We start from the raw sequence: 22,092 nt of genomic DNA on the forward strand, positions 1-22,092 counted from the left end.
GATTACAGAGGGGTTTCTAAACATAGATAAGGTCATTAGGCATAAATTATCCTCCCTGGAGATGGTGAGAAGGAGAAATGAATAGATGAGTTGGTCCTATAGAGATGATTTCTCCATTCTTGCCACCAGATCAATCAAAGGGGGGGCAGGGTGGTGAGGTGGGGATAGATGGAGACAGGTAGAGGGCACAACCTGTTTTGTCGATGGGAGGAATGAATCCGGTTCGTGGCGAGAAGGAAGGGTCAGTCAGAGGAATGGAAGAGAGGGGGGAGGGGCTGGGAAGGGAGTCGGAGGAAGGGAAGGGAGATCATTTGCATTTGGAAAACTCAATGTTGAGTCCTCCAGGCTGGACTACACCTCCTTCCACCCAGTATCTTCAAGAACTCCATCCCATTCTCCCAATTCCTCCGACTCAGCCTCATCTGCTCGCATGGGGAGACATTCTACCCCCAAGCATCCCAGATGTCCACCTATTTTTAACAACGTGCTTTTTCCCCCTCTGTCATCCAGACAGCCCTCCACCACACCACCTCCATTCCCTGTTCCACTGCTCTAACCCCACACCCCTCCAAACACAATAAAGACAGGGACCCTTTGTCCTCACCTATCACTCCATCAGGACTCAACACTGAGTTCTCCAATTTCAAAGAACTTTCCTTCCCATCACCTGACTCCCTTCCCAGCTCCTCCCCTTCTTTTCAATTCCTCTAATTGACCCTTCCTTCCAGCCACCAACTGGATTTGTTCGTCCCTTTGACCAACCAGGTCATACCCTCTACCTGTCTTCACCTATCCCCATTTCACCACCCTGCACACCCCCCACCCCCAGTCCTGAAGAAGGGTTACATCCGAAACTGTACAGGATACATTGGACTTCTCCAAAGCCTGGTGCTGCTGGCTTGCTGTGTTCTTCCAGCCTCCTGTTGGTCTACCTTGGAATCCAGTATCTGCAGTTTTTTTTGTCTGTAACCTCATCAATTAAGGTCACTTAACAGCCTCCACTCACCATCGGCTCAATTACCTGCCTTCCCAGCAGGCAGGAAAAGTAGATAGTTTGTCAAACCACATGCACCTGTGGATTGAAGGTGGTGGGGGTAATTAGGGGGCAATTAGAGGCACAGGTAAGGGGCAAGGAGTGGCCTCTGAAAGCCACCCTCTGCCCTTACTTTCAATTCCCTCCGCACTCTTCCCCACCCCTGACATTTCTCTCCAAATTTCTGCTACCCTGTGACAAGAAGATGGGTTTTTTTTAGATTAGATTACTTACAGCGTGGAAACAGGACCTTCAGCCCAACAAGTCCACACCAACCTGCTGAAGCGCACCCACCCAGACCCATTCCCCTACATTTACCCCTGCACCTAACACTACGGCCAATTTAACATGGCCAATTCACCTAATCTGCACATTTTTGGACTGTGGGAGGAAACCGGAGCATCCGGAGGAAACCCACGCAGACACGGGGAGAAGCTGCTGGCCTCTGATTGGTTGACAGCATCGAACCACCTGGGACACCAGTGCCAAGGTCGATGATAGGTCGAGAAACTCGCCCACTTTTGCTGGACAGCTCATAAAGAGCTGATTGATAAGTCTGGCTTTCTTGGTAATTGGGAGGGGAGGGGGAGTGGTGATGTATCAATCACCACCTAACACATTCAGCTCATGCTTTAAATTCAGAAAAGATCTGCAAGAAGGTTGCCAGACTTGGATGGTTTGAGATATAGAGAAAGGCTGAATAGGCTGGGGCTATTTTCCCTGGAGCGTCGGAAGCTAAAGGGTGACCTTATAGAACATTATAAAATCATGAGGGGCTTGGATGCGGTGAATAGCCAAGATTTTTTCCACAAGGTGGGGCAGTCCAAATCTAGAGGGCATAGGTTTAAGGTGAGTGGGGAAAGATATAAACGGGACCTAAGCGGCAACTTTTTCACACAGTGGGTGGTGCTTTGTATGGAATGAGCTGCCAGAGGAAGTAGTAGAGGTTAGTACAATTACAACATTTAAAAGGCATCTGAATGGCTATATGAACAGGAAGCATTTAGAGAGATATGGGCCAAATACTGGCAAATGGGACTAGATTAATTTAGGATGCCTGGTCAACATGGATAATTTTGACTGAAGGGTCTGTTTCCATGCTGTATAGCTCTACGATTCTAAAAGGAAAGGGAAAGTCACATCAACTTAATTGACCAGTTAAGGAAACAGGGAGCTAGGGGAGGTTAGTAGGGGCAGTATTTATTGTGAGTTAGAGTGTGGCAGCCACTATTCCGGACATGTGGAAGTTTGTACTAGGAGAAGCTCAGTGGACAGTGAAGAGAATGTTTTACAAGGCTTGAGATAATAGAAGCAGGAAGGTTTCTCTAGAGCAAGTGATGAATTAGGGATGAAGATGGGTATTGTGGCAGAAGTGAAAGTAGGCTGCAAGGGCTGTTAACAGATAGGATATGGATTGTGGAGCTCAGCACAGGGTTAAAAACAACATTGACATTTGCATGCCCAGAGAGTCAGTTTGTGTGCAATAGCCAGAATGGAAATTTCAGTCATCTATTTATGCAGGAGCTGAATAAAATGGCTTCAGTTTCCCAATATTCAATTGAAAGATGACCTGATTAATTGAAATTGGATAGGTGTACTAATAATACAGATGTGGTTGTGTAACTGAGGCTGGCAGTGATGGTTATGAACAGTCTTGGAATACACAGAGTTGACTGCGGGGTCGGCCAAGTAATTATTATTGTGTGTATGAGGACCCCCACAGGGATACATAAAAGCTGAAGCAGAGACAATGATGATGGATGTAGCAATTGATCATGGAAAACAGGTCAATGAGTGATAGTATACTATGACTGCAATCACAGAGGATTGAATTTATAACTTAGAATTTATAATTTACAAGGTCGGGTTGGCAGGGCAGAAACCAGACTTTTTGGGAAATGTTGGGATCACAAAGCAATATGGCAGTAATAGACTTGCATATCTTGGGGGAGGAAGGTTAGATTAAGCATTGATAGCTGGAAAGTGCACAGCAACCGTACCATCTTATTTAAGAACCTTGGAAGACTCTGATTAGTGAGGAGTAGGGGGGTGGGATTGGGAAGCAATAGGCAAGTTTCCTGTTCCCCCTACCCAATCCATTGGGATATGCCTGTGAATGTTACTGAGCAATCCTAGGAATTACAACCAGTATATTTGCTGTAATTCTAAGCAGAGACCTTACTGCCAACTGCCATGAGTCCCATGCTGTGGTTTTAAGGAGCAATTATAACAGTGTTGTCCGACAGGGAGGAAGTACATTTTTCTAAATCTGAAGTCAGTTAAAGGTCTACAGATTCCTTGTAAGGAGCAGTAAGATACTGCAACAATTATTTGACATTTCTTTTGAGATATTGGATAACCCGTGCTAATTATTAAACTGACCCCATGACTGAGATTTGGGACATGGTCAACATCCTCTTTTGGTTATGGCCATGTACTTATTCCTCTGCACATCTAGTGGAGGAGCAGGAGACCTAGAAATTCAGGCCCAGTATATCACTAGAGTGTTTAGTTATGGCCAATGTCATACTGGAGACCAGATGCTGGAGACCAGAATTGAAAAATGTGGTGCTGGAAAAACACAGCAGGCCAGGCAGCATCCGAGGAGCAGGAATCCTGAAGAAGGGCTTATGCCCGAAACATCGATTCTCCTGCTCCTTGGATGCTGCCTGACCTGCTGTGTTTTTCCAGCAACACATTTATCAACAATGTCATACTGTGCCATTACAATAAAGGAATGCTGGCTCTTTAGCTCCCTGATGAAGGGCTCCTGCCCGAAACGTCGATTTTCCTGCTCCTCAGATGTTGCCTGACCTGCTGTGCATTTCCAGCACCACTCTAATCTTGACTTTAGCTTCCTCATTTGAATGAGTCTCTGAATGTAAACAAAGCCAGCTTGCAGATCTCCATTTTTGCCTTAAGTTAAGGGAGGCTTTTTTGCATTTAAAGCTACACAAGGTGCTAGTCCCATTCATTTTGTTATAAGCAATCAATGTAAAAGCAGCATTCAGCACATCTTCAGGTACTTACTGCTGCCCAGTCCTTCTGAGTATAAAATCAAGACATTTGGACACAAATATTTATTTTTATACGATCTGCAGGTGGATTGTAGTTTCCTACCCCAGTGACTGAATTTAACAGCTGACAGTGCTGGATAATTCAACACTAAGTTAAGCCAATGAGCTTTAATGTAGCTTACTTACTTTGTGTGAATAATGCGGGTCCACAATTCTTGCCAATCCAAAGTCACCAATTTTCAACACAAGATCTTCGGTGTTGATAAAGATATTGGCTGGCTTTAGATCTCTGTGTAGTATATTAGCTGAGTGAATGTATTTGAGTCCGCGAAGTAGCTGATACATAAAAAGCTTAGCGTGTTCCTCTGAGAGGGGGCCCTGCTCCAAAAGGCGAGCAAGGTCCGTGTCCATGTGTTCTTGGACTATGTAGACCACACTCAACCTCCAGATATCACGAGGTATTTCACTTCCTTTGGGGCCAAGGACCTCAAAAACCTTTACGATGTTATCATGATCCAATCGACGGATGATTTTGATCTCTCGTAGAGCGTGTTTGATACTTCTGGAGTCACTAATAATGATCTTCTTCACTGCAACCTTACGGTAACTTTGGCTGTCAATTGCTGCAAAAACCAACCCGTTGGCACCATATCCCAAAGGTTTCAACTCGATGTAACGAGCACCTAGATCAAACCCATGGGCATGGGTGATGCAGTCAAACTTTTCTGCCATTGCCCTAGTCAATTAATCTCTCAGGGCACTGCTTACTATTTTTCTTCTACTCATCCAGAAGCCTTGAGTAGTACTTGAATTTTTTTTTTCAAAGCTTGATGATATGAAATGATAGAGCTCCCAGGGTTTTGCTGAAGAGGTCTATCCTTCAGTTGGCATGCCTTATAGACACATACCACAGATGTTCTGTGTCTGCTTGGATTTCCACGAAGGTCTGTAGCGACACAGGCAGAAATGCAGTCATCCTGTTCAACAGTAGTTCCACTGCTGCTCTTCACAGTTCATTGAGATTTTTATTGCCATTTGTTTCTGCCAATATTACGTAAACAGTTTGGCCTTGTTCCACACCAAGACTTCTCCTGAAAGAAAGAATGAGATTCACATATATAGGAAATCTCCAGAAGGCAGACAATAAAGATTATGTGCACAATTCTCTAACTACACCAAGAAATAAAAGAATCAATAAGATAAATTCCTTAAAGAAATGATAACTAGTCAAGGATATTGTGACAGGACTCATATAAACATTTATTGAAGGTTTCGTCATTGACTGTGGACAAATACACTGCCTGTTGTCATATTGAATTGTACAAATCAGGAAGACCCAAGATTGGGTCCAAAGTTAATGTTGAGATAGTTGATCACAAGAGGGACAATGCAGGCACTTTACAAAGAACTGTTAAAAAAGATTCGTTCACAGGAAAGGAGAACCACTGGCCATGTCGGCATTTATTGCCCATTCCTAGTTGTGTTTGAGGAGGTAGTCACAAGCAGCCTTTTTGAACCACTATACACTTCTGTATTTTTGGACTAATTGTAAAGGTTAACACAGCTTATTGCTATCCACTGATGAAGTTCAGTGCAGTGAAGTGTGAAATGATGCATTTTGGTAGGACGAACTTGGACATACAATACAAAATAAGCTGCATAAATCTAAAGGGGTGTAGGAGCAGTGGAACCTGGATGTATAGATGTACAGATCATTGAAGGTGGCAGAACAGGTAGAGACAGCAGTTAATAAAGCATACAATATTCTGGGCTTTATTAATAGGTGCTTAGGGTACAAGAATAACTTTTATAGACACTTGTTAGACCTCAGCTAATGTTCAGTTTGTGCATAAGACTAATGGAAGGATGTGAATGCATTGCAGAGAGTACAAGATTGATACCACGGATGAGAAACCTCAGAATGAGGACAAATTGAAGTGGTTGGGAGTATTCTCTTTAGAAAGAAGGTTGAGAGGAGACCTGACAGAAATGTTCCTATTCATGAGGGTGCAGGATAGAATAGACAGGGAAAACAGATCTTACTCATAAATGTATTGAGAATGAGAGGTCACAGATTTAAGGTGATTTGTTAAATAAGTGAGGGTGATGTGAGACAAACTAAATTCATGCAATGAATGTTTCGGGTCTGGAATGTACTGTTTCAAAGTGTGGTGAAAGTAGGTTTAATTGAGGCATTCACTTGAATGATTATTCAAATGGAAACAATGTGCAAGGGTATGGGGACAAAGTAGGAGAATGACACAAAGTTATGATGCTTATTGGTAGAGCTGTTGCAGACATGATGGGCTAAATGGCTCCTTCTGCGCTATAACACTTCTGTGATTCACTAACTACCAACTGCAAGTTTCCCTTCAAGCCATACTTTCTGAGTTTGCAATGTATCATTTTTTTGCTACAATAGGGTCAAAAGCCTGGGGATTAGCTCCCTAACAACATTATGGGTGCACCTATAATAAACCGATTACGGTTTAAGAGGGGGCTCTTTCAGCACACTCTCAAGGGAAATTAGAGGTGAGCATAAAGTGGCATTCGCATCCCATTAAAAAAAAAATGAAAGAAAGTCAGACATTGCCCACAGAACTAAATCCCAGCATGTATCAGCACTTTCAGGAAAGGAGAAGATTGGAATTCTAGTTTGTTCATGAGTTCAAAGGGTTAGGGCTTGTTTTTGTGCGATACCTTAAAATGAAAATGAAATACATTTCAGGACAGTTATAAATTGGATTGCCAACATCTTTTTACTCACACTATAATATAAAGTCAAGATCTACCCCAAAAAGTATACTCAAATTCCTCAGCCTCCTGCTGAATCAGTAATTGCTCTGGAAATAGGTTATGATATTGCCACCTTACTTCCATTTTGTTTTTTGCAACATGTTCTCTATAGGGTAGTATCAACACAAATGTTCTCTGTTATAATTTATTTTTTCCAGTTTCCTCTCCTATTGTTCACTTGTTCATTAAATGTAGGTGTCACTGGCTGGGCCGGCACTTCTTGCCCATCCTAATTGCCCTTGAGCATTACGTTACATTGCTGTGGGTCTGAAATCATGTAGGTCAAACGAGGTAAGGATGGCAGTTTCCTTCCCTGGAGGACGTTAATGAAGCAGGTGAGTTTTTACCGTTAGGCTAGCTTTTATTTCTGGTTTCTGTTGAATTCAAATTTCACCAGCTGCCATGTGGCATTCGAACCTACTCAAAACTATGAACTTAAGATTCTGGACTACTCATCCAGTGACACCACCACTTATGCCCCCAGCTTTTGTGATATGAAGAAGCTTCTTTGTGTTGGATTGTTTCCTATTCACTAAGCAACATTTCTCATCTCACCCAAGTGATTATTCTTCCTCTATGATGTGACGAAACTGTGCCTTTAAGAGATGTGTTCTGTCCTGTTTCTGTTGAAGAAGGGTTTTGTCACAGTGCTGCCAAGGTGTCTCCAACAGGCAGATTGGAAATAGCTCTGGGTTTCTCCCTGGGAGTTTTTTCAGAGTAAGATAACAGAATCAGGAGTGGGTGGGATTAGGCTTACACAGACCCAGAGAACATTTGCTGAGTATGGATATCAAACTACGTCAACCTGTTTGAATAGAGCTGTGGGAGTCGGGGAGGATTTGAACCAGACTTCCTAAAGCACTTCCATGGTGCCAAAACAGCTCTCACTTGCTGAGTGGATACTGTTCAGGAATGTGCAATGTTGTTTCTATCTCTTCACAAATACACAAGGGATTTGTTCTGAGACCCCAGTTGTGAAAGTTGGCTGCAAGGACCTGTCCCTGATTCTGTCCTGAACTTATTTAGCAAGGAATACTCTCACTGTGATGGCCCAAGACCTGACATTGAACTGTTAGGAATTGTCACAAGAAACTTCACATGTTTCACACTTCTTGATTCAAAGGACATCTGCTGCTCAGGAAGGATGCTCCTTTTGGGGCACTGAATTGAAATTTCCTCATTCATGGAGATGTAGGTGTCACTTGGAGGGGAACTTGCAGGTGCTGGCCATTCATAGAGATGTAGGTGTCACTGGCCAGGCCAGCATTTAGTCCCGTCCCTAGTTGCCCTTGAGAAGGTGGGGGTGAGCTGCCTTCTTGAACCACTGCAGTCCCCCTGCTGTGGGTTGACCCACAATTCCTTTAGGGAGAGAATTCCAGGATTTTGATCCAGTGACACTGAAGGGATGGCGATATTATTTCCAAGTCAGAATGGTAAGTGGCTTGGAGGGGAACTTGCAGATGGTGATGTTCCCATGTATTTGCTGTCCACGTCTTTCTGGATGGAAGTGATCATGGGTTTGGAAGAAGCTATCGAAGGAGCCTTGGTGAATGTCTGTGTGCATCTGCTACTACTGTGCAATGATGGATGGAGTAGATATTTGATATACTGGATTCTATGTGGTACCACGTGGGCTGCTTTCTCATACTTCGAATCAGAAATTGGCTAGCTGAAAGACAGAGGGTGGTGGTTGATGGGAAACGTTCATCCGGGAGTTCAGTTACTAGTGGTGCACTGCAAGAATCTGTTTTGGGGCCATTGCTGTTTGTCATTTTTATAAATGACCTAGATGAGGATTTAGAAGGATGGGTTAGTAAATTTTTGGATGACACTAAGGTCAATGGAGTTGCGGACAGTGCTGAAGGATGTTGCAGGCTACAAAGGGATATAGATAAGCTGCAGAGTTGGGCTGACAGGTAGCAAATGGAGTTGAATGCGGAAAAATGTGTGATGATTCACTTTGGAAGGAGTAACAGGAATAAAGAGTACTGGGCTAATGGTAAGATTCTTGGTCGTGTAGATAAGCAGAGTGATCTCCATGTACATAGATCCCTGAAAGTTGCCATCCAGTCTGATAGGGTTGTTAATATGGCTTATGGTGTGTTAGCTTTTATTAGTATAGGGATTGAGTTTCGGAGCCACAAGGTCATGCTGCAGCTGTACAAAACTCTGGTGCGGCTGCACTTGGAGTATTGCGTACAGTTCTGGTCACCACATTACAGGAAGGATGTGGAAGCTTTGGAAAGGGTTCAGAGGAGATTTACTAGGATGTTGCCTGGTATGGAGGGAAGGTCTTATGAGGGAAGGCTGAGGGACTTGAGGCTGTTTTCGTTAGAGAGAAGAAGGTTGAGAGGTGACTTAATTTTGACATATAAGATAATCAGAGGGTTAGATAAGGTGGACAGTAAGAACCTTTTTCCTAGCTATAAATTGAAGGGTGCAAGATATAAAACAGATGTCAGAGGTAGTTTATTTACTCAGAGAGTAGGAGGGGAGTGGAAAGCACTGCCTGCAACAGTAATAGACTCGCCAAATTTAAGGGCATTTAAACAGTCATTGAATAAACATATGGATGAAAATGGAATAGCGTAGCACAGTTAGGCGTCAGATTGGTTCCACAGGTCAGCACAACATTGAGGGACGACGGGCCTGGACTGCACAGTAATGTTCTATGTTCTAGGTTCTAACCCTGGTTTTACTCGCAGTTGTTTCTTTTTGTTAGTTAGCTGTTGGAATGGACAGCCCGAGTTCTCTCCGCGCTAGATTGAAGACTTAGAGAGCTTTCCTCTCAAAAATCAGAAAGGCCACTTGTTTCTTTCTCCTGGACTGGAGAGACAGCAATTGTTTCACTGCATTGCATTTTTGCCAAAGGGTGAGTTTATGGGATGCTGTCTATGTTGGAACAGTTGATGAGTAGTGGTTAAGTATGTTAATAGAGTAAAGTTATACCAATTCTTCGTTTTGTTGCATTTTAATTGCATTGTAAGAATGAAATGTGTTTTAATTAAAGCTTCATGTTGGAGCAATCGAATCATATCTGCAACACATTGCCTTTAAAATAAACAGAAGGTAGGGTCTAAGTTCTCCATAATATATTCTGGGGTGGCAAGTCTGATCTCTAACAATGATCACTGACCTTCCACTAGGAGCCCTCAAGGAGCTGCAAAGCAATGAAGAAAGAAACAAGATCAAGGCCAGAAGATCCATTGGGACCGAGGAAGATAACTTCTCTGCATATGGCTTGGCCAAGACTATGATCATTAGAAAAGGCAACCTCTAGCTGTATTGACAGCTCCCTGATACTGATCTGTATAAGACAAACTGTCTCTGTTGAGCTGAAAATGCTGACAAGGCCTCAAAGTCACCCAAATTGAGGCCATGACCAGTATAATTGTCAGCTCAACTCTGTGGAGTAGGCAGCGACCTGGAGATATCTACCCCTGTGAGGCAAAGCATTGGAAGGCTCTCCTGACACAGTGTTTCTCTCTTTTCCCACAATCTAGCCTTCTAGCTGGTCAGCCAGGAATGACTAAGGAAATTCAGCTATTGGTGTCAGTTTGAATTTTAACGATAAGAAGCATCAGAGTTGTATCTTGAATCTAGCTCATCCTAATGTGACATTGATAGTGAGCAAAGGTGATACTTGAACTGACATTTCCCTTTCTTCTGCAGAGTTAATGAGGTTAACTGCTATGACGAGATATTTTTTGAGTCAAGATCTGACATTCTGTTTTATTCTTTGTGGGATGTGGATATTGTTGGTGAGGCCAACATTTGTTGCCCATCCCTAATTGCCCTTGAGTTGAGTAGCTTGCTCAATTGGGCAGTGAAGAATCAACACTAGTGAGCTGAGGCTGGAGTCACATATAGGACAGACCAGATAATTACAACACATGAAGGACATGAGTGAAGGACATGAGAGACAAGGATGAGTTTTTACAACAACCAATCAAGCCAGCTGTTTTGCCCTGGATGGTGTTAAGCTTCTTGAGTGTTGTTGGAGGCAGGTGTGGAGTATTCCATCACACTCCTGACTTGTGCCTTGGGGAGTCATGAGGTGAAAACTTGCTGCAGTTTTCCCAGCCTCTGACCTGCTCTTGCAGCCACTGTGTTTATGTAGTGAGTCCAGTTGAGTTTCTGGTCAATGATAACCCCCAGGACGTTGATTGTGGGGGATTCAGTGCTTGCAACACCACTGAATGTCAAGGAGCGGTGGTTAGATTGTCTCTTATTGGTGATGGTCAGAGCCTGACACTTGTGTGGCGCGAATGTTAATTTCCACTTGTCAGCCCAAACCTGGATATTGTCCAGATCTTGTTTCATTTGAATGGGAACTGCGTCAGTATCTGGGGCGTAATAAATGGTGCTGAACTTTGTGCAATCATCAGCAAACATCCCTACTTCTGACCTTACGATGGAGGGAAGGTCATTAATGCAGCAACTGAAGATGATTGGGCCTAGGCCATTCCCCTGAGGAACTCTTGCAGTGATGTCCTGCAGCTGAGATGTCTGACCTCCAACAATCATGACCATCTTCCTCAGTGCCTGTTATGACTCCAACCAGTGAGAGCTTGCCCCGATACCCATTGATTCCAGTTTTGCCATGGCTCCTTGATGCCAAACTCAATCAAATGCAGCATTAATGTAAAAGGCTGTCACTCTCACCTCACCACTTCTGTTGTCCATGTTTGAATCAAGGCTGCAATGAGGTCAGGAGCTGATTGGCCCTGGTGAACCCAAACTGGGCAACATTGAGGAGGTGCTGCTTGATAACACTTTCGATGACACCTTCCATCACTTTACTCATGATCGAGAGTAGACTGATGGGACAGTAATTGGCTGGGTTAGACCAGGGAAACCCAGTGGATGTGGTCTATCTAGACTTCCAAAAGGCCTTTGATAAGGTGCCATACGGGAGGCTGCTGAGCAAGTGAGGGCCCATGGTGTTTGAGGTGAGCTACTGGTATGGATTGAGGATTGGCTGTCTGACTGAAGGCAGAGAGTTGGGATAAAAGGTTCTTTTCGGAATGGCAGCCGGTGACAAGCGGTGTCCCGCAGGGTTCAGTGTTGGGGCCGCAGCTATTCACGTTATATATTAATGATCTGGTGAAGGGATTGGGGGCATTCTAGCGAAGTTTGCCGATGATACAAAGTTAGGTGGACAGGCAGGTAGTACTGAGGAAGTGGGGAGGCTGCAGAAGGATCTAGACAGTTTGGGAGAGTCGTCCAGGAATGGCTGATGGAATTCAATGTGAGTAAATGCAAGGTATTGCACTTTGGAAAAAAGAATATAAGCATGGACTACTTTCTAAACGGTGGGAAAATTCATAAAGCCAAAGTACAGAGGGATCTGGGAGTGCTAGTTGAGGATTCTCTAAAGGTAAGCATGCAGGTTGAGTCCGTGATTAAGAAAGCGAATGCAATGTTGTCATTTATCTCAAGAGGGTTGGAATATAAAAGCACCGTTGTGTTACTGAGACTTTATAAAGCTCTGGTTCGGCCCCATTTGGAGTACTGTGTCCAGTTTTGGTCCCCACACCTCAGGAAGGACATACTGGCACTGGAGCAGGTCCAACAGAGATTCACACGAATGATCCCTGGAATGGTAGGTCTAACATACGAGGAACGGCTGAGGATCCTGGGATTGTATTCATTGGCGTTTAGAAGATTAAGGGGAGATCTAATAGAAACTTACAAGATAATACATGGCTTGGAGAGGGTGGACGCTAGGAAATTGTTTCCATTAGGCGAGGAGACTAGGACCCGTGGACACAGCCTTAGAATTAGAGGGGCTAAATTCAGAACAGAAATGCAGAGACATTTCTTCAGCCAGAGAGTGGTGGGCCTGTGGAATTCATTGTCGCAGAGTGCAGTGGAGGCCGGGACGCTAAATGTCTTCAAGGCAGAGATTGATAAATTCTTGATGTCACAAGGAATTAAGGGCGACGGGGAGAATGCGGGTAAGTGGAGTTGAAATGCCCATCTGCCATGATTGAATGGCGGAGTGGACTCGATGGGCCGAATGGCCTTACTTCCACTCCTATGTCTTATGGTCTTATGGGTTGTATGTCCTGTTTTTCTTGTTCAGGACATCCTTGGGCAATTTTCCAGATTGTCGGGCAGATGCCAGCATTCTAACTGTACTGGAATAGCTTGACTAGGGGAGTGACAAATTCTGGAGCACAGGTCTTGAATATTATTGCCAGATTGTTGTCAGGGCCTGTAAGCCTTTGCACTATGCAACGTCTCCAATCTTTTCTTGATATCATGTGGAGTGAATTGAATTGACTGAAGACTGGCATCTGTAATGCTGGGGACCACTGAAGGAAACCAAGATGGATCATCCACTTTGCACTTCTGGCTGAAGATTGCTGCAAATGCTTCAGCCTCATCTTTTGTACTGATGTGTTGGGCTCTTCCATCATTGAGGATAGGGATATTTGGGGATATTTGCTAAAGTCAAAGAATGAAATAATAGAAATTTCTAACCCAAGAAATTACCACATAGTAACAAGCTATCATAACTGACAGTTTTTACATCTAAATCTCATTAGTAGGTAATTCAATTTTAAAATAAGATACAACCAATTGAAGAGCTGGCATTGCATAAGCTCAGCAGAGTTGGACTGATGGCATGGTGGTATTATTGCTAGCCTGTTAATCCAGAGACCCAGGTAATGTTCTGGGGTCCTGAGTGCTAATCCTACATGGCAAATGGTGGAATGTGAATTCAATGAAAATCTGTAGTTAAGAGTTTAATTCCAGCCATTCATGCCCACATTGTATGAATGAATTTTTAAAAAGCTGTTAAAATCAGTAAGTACAGGTATAACTTCTTGAATACCAAGGAAATATTCTGTGCGCTCATCCTGCCTTTATAATTGACTCCTATAGTAACTGACAGCAGTATTTGTCAGATACAGTACAGAAGTGACCCTTAACAATGTCACAAATGACATTCTGCGTGACAGTAACCGCAGTACAACACTTCACTTTCCTCTCAATCAGTGTGCAGCCACTCACTCAGTTGTCCTCATCATCTTCCCTCAATACTTCGTCTCCATTGGCTGAATGGGTGAGACTGCTCTTGCCTGATTCCATTTTTAACTATCTAGTCTTAGCCAGAGAATCTCTTGTTTCTCTTTCTACTCTTGCAATGTTAATTCTGGAGCCTTCCCCTATTATACCCAGGGCTATATCCTTGGTTCCTTCCTATTTCACATTAACGACATCACTTGAAAACACAATGTCAGGTTCCACATGTACCCTCAAGATATCTAATGTTTCAATCCCATCAGCTCTCACAATCCCGCCACCGCAGCTTATTTTTCATGCTTGCTTGTCTGACATCCAGTACTGGATGATCTAAAGTTAATTCAACTTCAGTCCATAAACATAATTCACAGTAATTCCAACTGATACTCAGAATGTGCAATAGTTTTATTTGTGTCAAGAGGAAGGTAAGACATGTTAGTGCTTGGGTTGGAGGTTCCTTATTAGGAAGAATAAGGAGTGAACTGATTGAACTATATAAGATCCTGAGTGGTCCTGACAGGGTGGATGTGGACAGACTGTTTTATCATGTAGGAGAATCTAAAATGAAGGGTCACTCTATTTAAAAAAAAGGAGTCAGCCATTTAATACAGAAATTAAGAGACTTTTTTTCTCACATTGGATGAGAGTCTTTGGAACTCTCTTCCTTCAAAATTCACTGATTGATCTAACTAGAACAGGATCCAGTATAGAATAAGAAGTAGTTTGTTGCAGATTAGCACCCAGTTACAGGTTACACTAGTATGATAGACATTGGCACTGAAACATTAAGGCCAACCTTCATGTACTCTGACATTACAGAGATATTGAGGATAACCCTTATGTACCCTGATATTACTGAGATATTGAGGAGAAACCTGGTGTTGCTGAGACATTGGAGAGAACCCTGGTGTATGGTCTCAATCTGCCAAGGCCTGAAGCTCTACTGCCCACAAGTCCATATAACATCATCACCATAGGTGGTGCTTTTGGCCCTCCACAGTATTAAACCTTTCAGAACAGTATACAACATCCAAAGAGTTTTCCCCCCTTTCCCAACCCTGGCTACATTTTTGTAGGTATTTTCTGTACTCTTTCAAGTTTCACATCTTTCCGATAGGAGTGAGACCAGCAACTCTACTTTCAAGGAACTATGAACCTGCACTTCAAGGTCTCTTTGTTCAGCAACACTCCCCAGGACCTTACCATTAAATGTATAATTCCTGCTCTGATTTGCCTTTCCAAAATGCAGCACCTCACATTTATCTAAATTAAACTCCATCTGCTACAAGTGGGAACAGCTTCTCCCTAGAATCTCCATCCAGCCCACTCATGGTTTTGAAAACCTCTATCACATCTCCTTTCAGCCTTCTTCTCTTCAAGAAGAACAGTTCCAACTTCTTCAGTCTATCCTTATAACTGAAGTTTCTCATTCCTCAAACCATTCTTGTAAATCACTTCTGTACTCTTCCTCTCATGCATACACAACTTTTGTATAATTTGGTGGCCACAACTGTATGCAATACTCCAGCTGAGGTCTAACAAGAAACTTCTCCAAATTCAACATCACCTCCTTGCTCTTGGATTCTATGCCTCCCTTAGTAAAGCCAAGCACACTCTGCTCTCTTCACCTATCCTGCTACCTTCAGTGATGAGTGCACATATCCACCCAGGTCTCTCTGCTCCTGCATCACCTTTAGAATTGTAACTTGATTTCTTACTACCTCTTCACTGCCTCATCTGGCTTTTTGTGCCAGAATCTAAGATTCTCAGCAGTGAACATCATCTACCACCTATCCACCCATTCCACAAACTTACAAATGGCCTTTTGCAGATCTACATTGTCTTCCTCAGGGTATACTATGCTTCCAAGTTTTGTATTATCTGCAGACTTTCAAATTGTCCCCTACACTCCAAGATCTCAATCAGTTATGCATATTACTTATAAGGAAAAGTCACATTTGACTCAAAATGTTAATTCTGTTTCTCTCTCCAAAGATACTGCCAGACCTGCTTGCGTCTTCAGTATTTTCTGGTTTTATTACGTGGAATTAAAAATGAATAGCGTTGTTGAGTAAATACTTTGTTTTGAGAAGTTTCTTAAATTCTAACATTGCATTTAAGATATCTGGTCAAATTTGAATGTTAAAATTGTGAATTTCTTTTGCGAGCCACAACAGGTAAATATTTTGCCGATTGTACTTTGCTCCTGGCACATTGCTCCGTAGGCATTGTTTAAACATGAATCCGAACCACCCAGTCAGTATGACTTTCCTCCTGGCTATGCCATCAGGAGAGCTAGCAAAAGGGAAATGCTTGCCTGAAAAGAAATTAAAATTGGAGGGAGACCATCTACAGAACTGGGGTGTCAAGGTGGCTCAGCAGCACTGCTGTCTCACAGCATCAGGGACCCGGGTTTGATTCCAGCCTCAGGCGACTGTGTTTGCACATCCTCCCTGTGTCTGTGTGGGTTTGCTCTGGTTTTCTCCTACAATCCAAAGACCTGCAGGTTAGGTCAACTGGCCATGCTAAATTGACCACATTGTTCATGGATGTGTAAGCTAGGTCCATTAGTAAATAAAATGTAGGGGAATGTGTCTGGGTGGGTTACTCTCCAGAGGATCAGTGTGGACTTTTTGGACCAAAGGGCCTGTTTCCACACTGTAGGGATTCTATAAAAATGAGCATTTCATTGGAACATGAGGAGCAGATTTCTGTCATTTAGTTGGACACTGTGCTGGGGAAGGAGAATTAAAGAGGAAGTGCAAACAAAGAAACTGAACTATAATAAAGTCAATCAGCATCAGAGTTCTCAGAATAGTGAGTCAATTGCTGTTTTTTTACCTCCAGTGCCACAAGCTAGTAGCCCGTAAGAGCGCAGATTTTCCTAATCAACCTGTTCAGAGATGTTACAACACACCTCAGGTGCAGGTGGGAGTTGAATTTGGTCAACTTCATAGACTTTAGGGCTCTTGTGTTACAGTGGTAGTGTCCCTACCCCTGGACTGAGAGACTGGGTCCATAGGCCCACCTGCTCCAGAGATGTGAAATAGCATTTCTGAATAGGTTTATTAGAAAAATAGGTTACATTAAAAAAAAGTTCACCTTTTACTAATAGTCATTGAAGGAAGCCATTGATTTTCCAAGAGTTACTTTGTGTATGCTCATTGCAATGGCTAATCATTAAGAGGCAAGCATTTCAGAGACACATATTAACTTCGAATTGAAAGCCATTAATTTGTTCAAGGGCTAATGTCATACACGAGGTCAGTTTCACATTGCAATATCAAGTAACTCTAAATTCAATCCCACTAGGGTCCTGAAACTCCAGCATGAGATAGCCAATAAATCTTCAGAACAATTACATTTTGCACATAAACTTCTGATACTTCCAATCGACAGACATACACTCTACGCTTGGAAGAAAGTGAGGACTGCGGAGGCTGAAGATCAGAGTCGAGAGTGTGGTGCTGGAAAAGCACAGCAGGTCAGGCAGCATCCGAGGAGCAGAGAATCGACTTTTCAAGCATAAGCCTTTCATCATACACCCTACCCTTCCCCAAAACTGATTCATGAAATAGGCCAGATTGTGCATAAGATTAGTGTTAGTTGAACTCAACTCCTTAACTTAGCACTAGTCCCCAACATCATCCCAGATCAAAACTTGAGATCTAGTTTGACTCGCTCCAGCTCTGCTTCTTAACTGAGATGGCAAAAAAGGAGATCTTATTAGTTACATCTGTTGCTTGGCACTATTTTAATGACCATCTTATTATTTAAATTATCAATTTGATGCTGTGGAATTGTTCACCTTCAATCACTTTTATTGTTGTGACAAGCTGTAGCTTTCTGAAATATTCTCACTGACCCCTAAGAAAGAGAAAAATTGAAATACAGCCCCGGGGAAAAGGTTGGATGAGCCTGACTTACAGTGCATTACAATACCACTGAACTGGATAGTTATTCACCAGTTGTACAATGTATCTGTAAACCCGTGCGGAATTCATGTCACTTGCTGAGATAATGCCTCCCTTTCCCACCCTCCCACCTAACTCTCCTATACACCTACGTTTGGGAGGAGGTAGTGAACAGATCTTTTTAACTTTAGACAACTTGTACAAAGATGCTCAACAATGAATTATAAGTCACCCTTTGCTAGCTTTAATCTGCGTCAATGGAGTTGAACCAACATAATGATATCAATTTTGGTTCAATAATAATACCTTTGAGGTATACATAGAGCATTCAGCCACAGATGCACATTGAACTGGGTATCATTACACATCTCTGTGCATTGCATTACGACACTTTGCTGAATGCAGATATGTAAATTGTGCTCAATTACAAAATTTTTGAAGGAGCTTTTGTACTCTGTTGGAACAGATACAAGCAAAGACACTCATGACATGCATAAATATAATGATGCTTTTACAACAGTAAAGAATGCTATATAACTATTTGTGTGTCAGCAGGACATGTGCCACAAAGCTGATGCTGGCAGCTTACAATGCAGAGAAATGCCAACAATGTGGATTCAATTCCTGCACTGACTGAGGAAGCCATGAAGGACTCTCCTTCTCAACTTCACCCTATGCTCAAGGTGTGGTAACTCTCAGGTATAACTGCTGCCAGCTGACTCTTTCTAATAAGGGAGCAGCTCTATTGCCTGGTAGGACTTTATATACAATTGATGCAGGACAGAATACACATAAGTGTAAGCCAACTTAAACCTGAGATTTTACAGGTGGTCTACTGATCTCCTGAATTAGTTTAATCACAAAGCTAATAGATTGTCCCTCGTTCCTTTTGGCAGATTTTTGATAAGAGTGCTTGTCAAATTTTGGGACGACTCATCTAACTGTAGGATGGTAATACTAATTGAGTTATTTCCAGCAAGGAAGAAATTAATGCTGGGTCCTGAACCCCTGTGGAAAGAAAGAGTTCTAAATGGCAACATTCCAGAGATGTGCAGGCGTTTCACACATTCCAAACTACTAATCAAGTTGATGGTGAAGGTCTCAGACTGCATTACAGCAATAAATTTATCAGTCAATTGTTTCAGCACAGATACGTTTTTCTCGTGTGCTTTCAAGAAGGAGTTAGAAATATTTCTTAAGATTAAAGAAAGCAAAGGGTATGGGGAGAAAGTGGGAACACGGTACTGAGTTGGATGATCATAGGCATAGTCATATTGAATGGCAGAGCAGGTGTGAAGGGGGAATGGGCTACTCCTGTTCCTATTTATTATATTTCTTTGCAATGGGAATCGGGGAAATACTCTATGCTGGTTGGAGTCATACATAGCACAAAGGAAGATGATCATGATCACCAAACATCAGCATACGCAGGAATTTCTCAGGGTAATGCCCTCGATTGAACCATTCACAGTTCCTCATCTACTGCATTTCTTTCATTGTAATTGAGAAGTAGGAATGTTCACTGATAATTGCAAAGTGCTCCTTTGTAACCTCTTAGATACTCAGTCTGTGCCGCACGCAGTAAGAACTGAAAACCCTGGGCAGACAAGTGGCAAATAACGGTTGTGTCACACAAGTGATACACAGAGACCATTTCCAACAAGAAACAATCTGTTTTCCCTTGACATCCATTGGCATTTCCATCTCTGAATCCAGCAACTTCAAGATCCTAAGGCTTATTACTGGACCAACTGAAAAAATACTCTGGCTACAAGAGAAGGTCAGAAGGGGGGAATTCCACAGCTGGGAATTCAATAATTTCCTGACTCCCCAAAATCCATAATAAGGCACAAGCCAAGAGTCTGATGGAATACTTTCCACTTGCCTGGATGAGTGCAACAACCAAGATATTCGACACAATCAAAGGTAGGCAGGCCTCCTCCATTGGTACCTCATCCATCATCCCAAACAATCCCTGCCTGCAAAATGGCAGCAGCATGTATCAGTCACAACATGTACTGCAGTTACTCACTAATGCTCCTTTGAAAGCACCTTCCAAAGGCGTGAACTCTCCACCGAGAAGAGTGAAGGCAGCACAGACACTCAAAAACCATCAATGGCACATTTTCTTCCAAGTCACAGAGTGCCCTGACTTGGAATTATATTACCATTCCTTGACTGTCACAGGATAAAAATCCCCTGACTGCATTACAGACATGTTGATGTGTAATACATTAGTTCAAGAAGCTGGCTCAGGGCAATTTACGGTCGGTCTTACATTGCTTATAAATTAGGCTCAAATTCGAATAATTAAGTAAAAAAGTAAAGGGAATTGGATATATTCTTGAAAAGGAGCATTTGCAAGGAAATAGAGATAAAGCAAAGCAATGAGGCTAATTTGACAGCTCTTTCAAAATGGACAATGTAAGCTGAAGGCTCTCTTCCATGCCTTATAATTCTGTGATCAGTGGCTTTAAACATTGCTATTATCAACTGCTTTAAAATATTCAGATAAAAACTGATCCCAACACTTTTCACCTCCTTTGACTGGACTGGCAGGTTTTCTCAACAAACAGCGAGTTGCGACTCTGGGGATGAACTCTTTCTCTCTGGGACTAATTTGTACAGTTTTCTTGAGAATGCTTTTTTTAGGGTGACTGAGTCTTTCCATTAGGCTTCCAGATGTCTGCGATTTAAAATCTACCTTCTTCCTCACCCCACCCAGTTTTAAAATCATTTCTGTGGTTCCTGCTGTTTTGTGGTGCTTTCTGTATTATGGAACTGCTATTCATTTCTCCAAAGCTCTTCCGTTCAAGATTCCTATCCCTTAAAGTACATTTCCACCTGAATAATTTGTATATAGTTCTCTTTCATGTTTACTGAAATTCTGCGAAAGGTTCAAATGTATTTATTCAGGCAGGGAAATTATCATAATGGACAAAACTTGATTACGGTTCCTCTCTAAGGTACCTTAAAATAAATAATAAACATTTTTCGTTTCAAATAATACAGCAATCTCAAATGAAAGCAGGAAGTATTCATAATCTGGTGTCCCATACCATAACTGCAGGGTTACAATGACTCTACATTGTGAGTTGGCTTGTCATTTTCGGTTTAAGTCCACACCTCTTTGTATCCGCCAATGACACCCAAAATGTGACACACAACACAAAACATAACCTTTTCAGTATGCGTTAACATCTTAATGTGTTGTTTTGTAATAACAATCTGTTCACAAAGCTCACATTGAAATCAAACAACTTTGTTAATGCTTCTTGTTGTGTATTGCTACAACCATCCTGACTGACTCGAGTACTGGCTCAAAGCTTCCAGTCTTCACTCATCTTGATAGTAAACAATGAATCCAGTGTCTTTGTTATGTTTAGCCTACAGCTGGGGTTCTGTTCAATTAAAAACTTGCCCTGGCTTTTGGCATTCAAATGTTATAAACACAGCATGGTCATTACCAGTCTTTTAACATATTTAACACTGTGTGCGATATATCTAGATTCACATTGGCACCTGGGGCTCAGAGGTGAGATTATCGCTATCTGCAAGCTTGGAAAATACATTAAACCTCTTCAAAAATTCATCATGATCCATGCTAAAGGCATTGAATACAGCAAACCCTACATACAGCATCTGACAACATGCCAGTAGCAGTGTGCAAGCCATTGTGCACCAGATCTAATGTGTTCCTAGGTAAAAACAAAGACTGCAGATGCTGGAAACCAGAGTCTAGATTAGAGTGGTGCTGGAAAAGCACAGCAGGTCAGGCAGCATCCGAGAAGCAGGAAAATCGACGCTTCAGGCAAAAGCCCTTCATCAGGAATAGAGGCAGGGTGCCTGCAGAGTGGAGAGATAAATGAGAGGGGGCAGATTCCAGCACCACTCTAATCTAGTGTGTTTCTAGCCATGCCGTTCCAATATAGCTATCCAGTAGTATGGCTACAACACTAACATCTAGGCAACAATGCAGAAATTTGTGTTGAAGAATGTGGTGCTCGAAAAGCACAGCCGGTCAGACAGCATTGAGGAGCAGCAGAGTTGGCATAAGCCAAGGGCTCATGCCCGAAACGTCAACTCTTCCGCTCCTTGTGTGCTGCCTGACCAGCTGTGCTTCTCCAGCACCACATCTTCGACTCTGATCTCCAGCATCTACAGTCCTCACTTTCTTCCAACAATGTGGAAATTTGGCCAGGTATGACCTGCCTACAAAAATCATCAAAGCTATTTCATCCAATTTAGAAGCAATCGTGGCACAGTGGTACTGGATGGGTAAACAGTAAAGGGTTAA

The 22,092-nt window shown here is 42.6% G+C and overlaps 1 protein-coding gene across 1 annotated transcript in view; it reads right to left on the reverse strand.

The window, feature by feature from the left end:
* LOC122564774 (mitogen-activated protein kinase 4-like) overlaps positions 1–22,092 on the reverse strand; it is a 98,098-nt gene that overhangs the window by 48,850 nt on the left and 27,156 nt on the right. The window contains exon 2 of the mRNA XM_043720029.2: positions 4,237–5,141. Coding sequence (XP_043575964.1) covers positions 4,237–4,782 — 546 coding nt within the window. The 5' untranslated portion in view covers positions 4,783–5,141. The remainder of the gene's footprint in view (positions 1–4,236; positions 5,142–22,092) is intronic.

The sequence above is a fragment of the Chiloscyllium plagiosum genome, unplaced genomic scaffold, assembly GCF_037043375.1.
Source record: "Chiloscyllium plagiosum isolate Xiang-an unplaced genomic scaffold, Cpla_swu_hap1 HiC_scaffold_1, whole genome shotgun sequence".
NCBI classification, from domain to species: Eukaryota; Metazoa; Chordata; class Chondrichthyes; order Orectolobiformes; family Hemiscylliidae; genus Chiloscyllium; species Chiloscyllium plagiosum.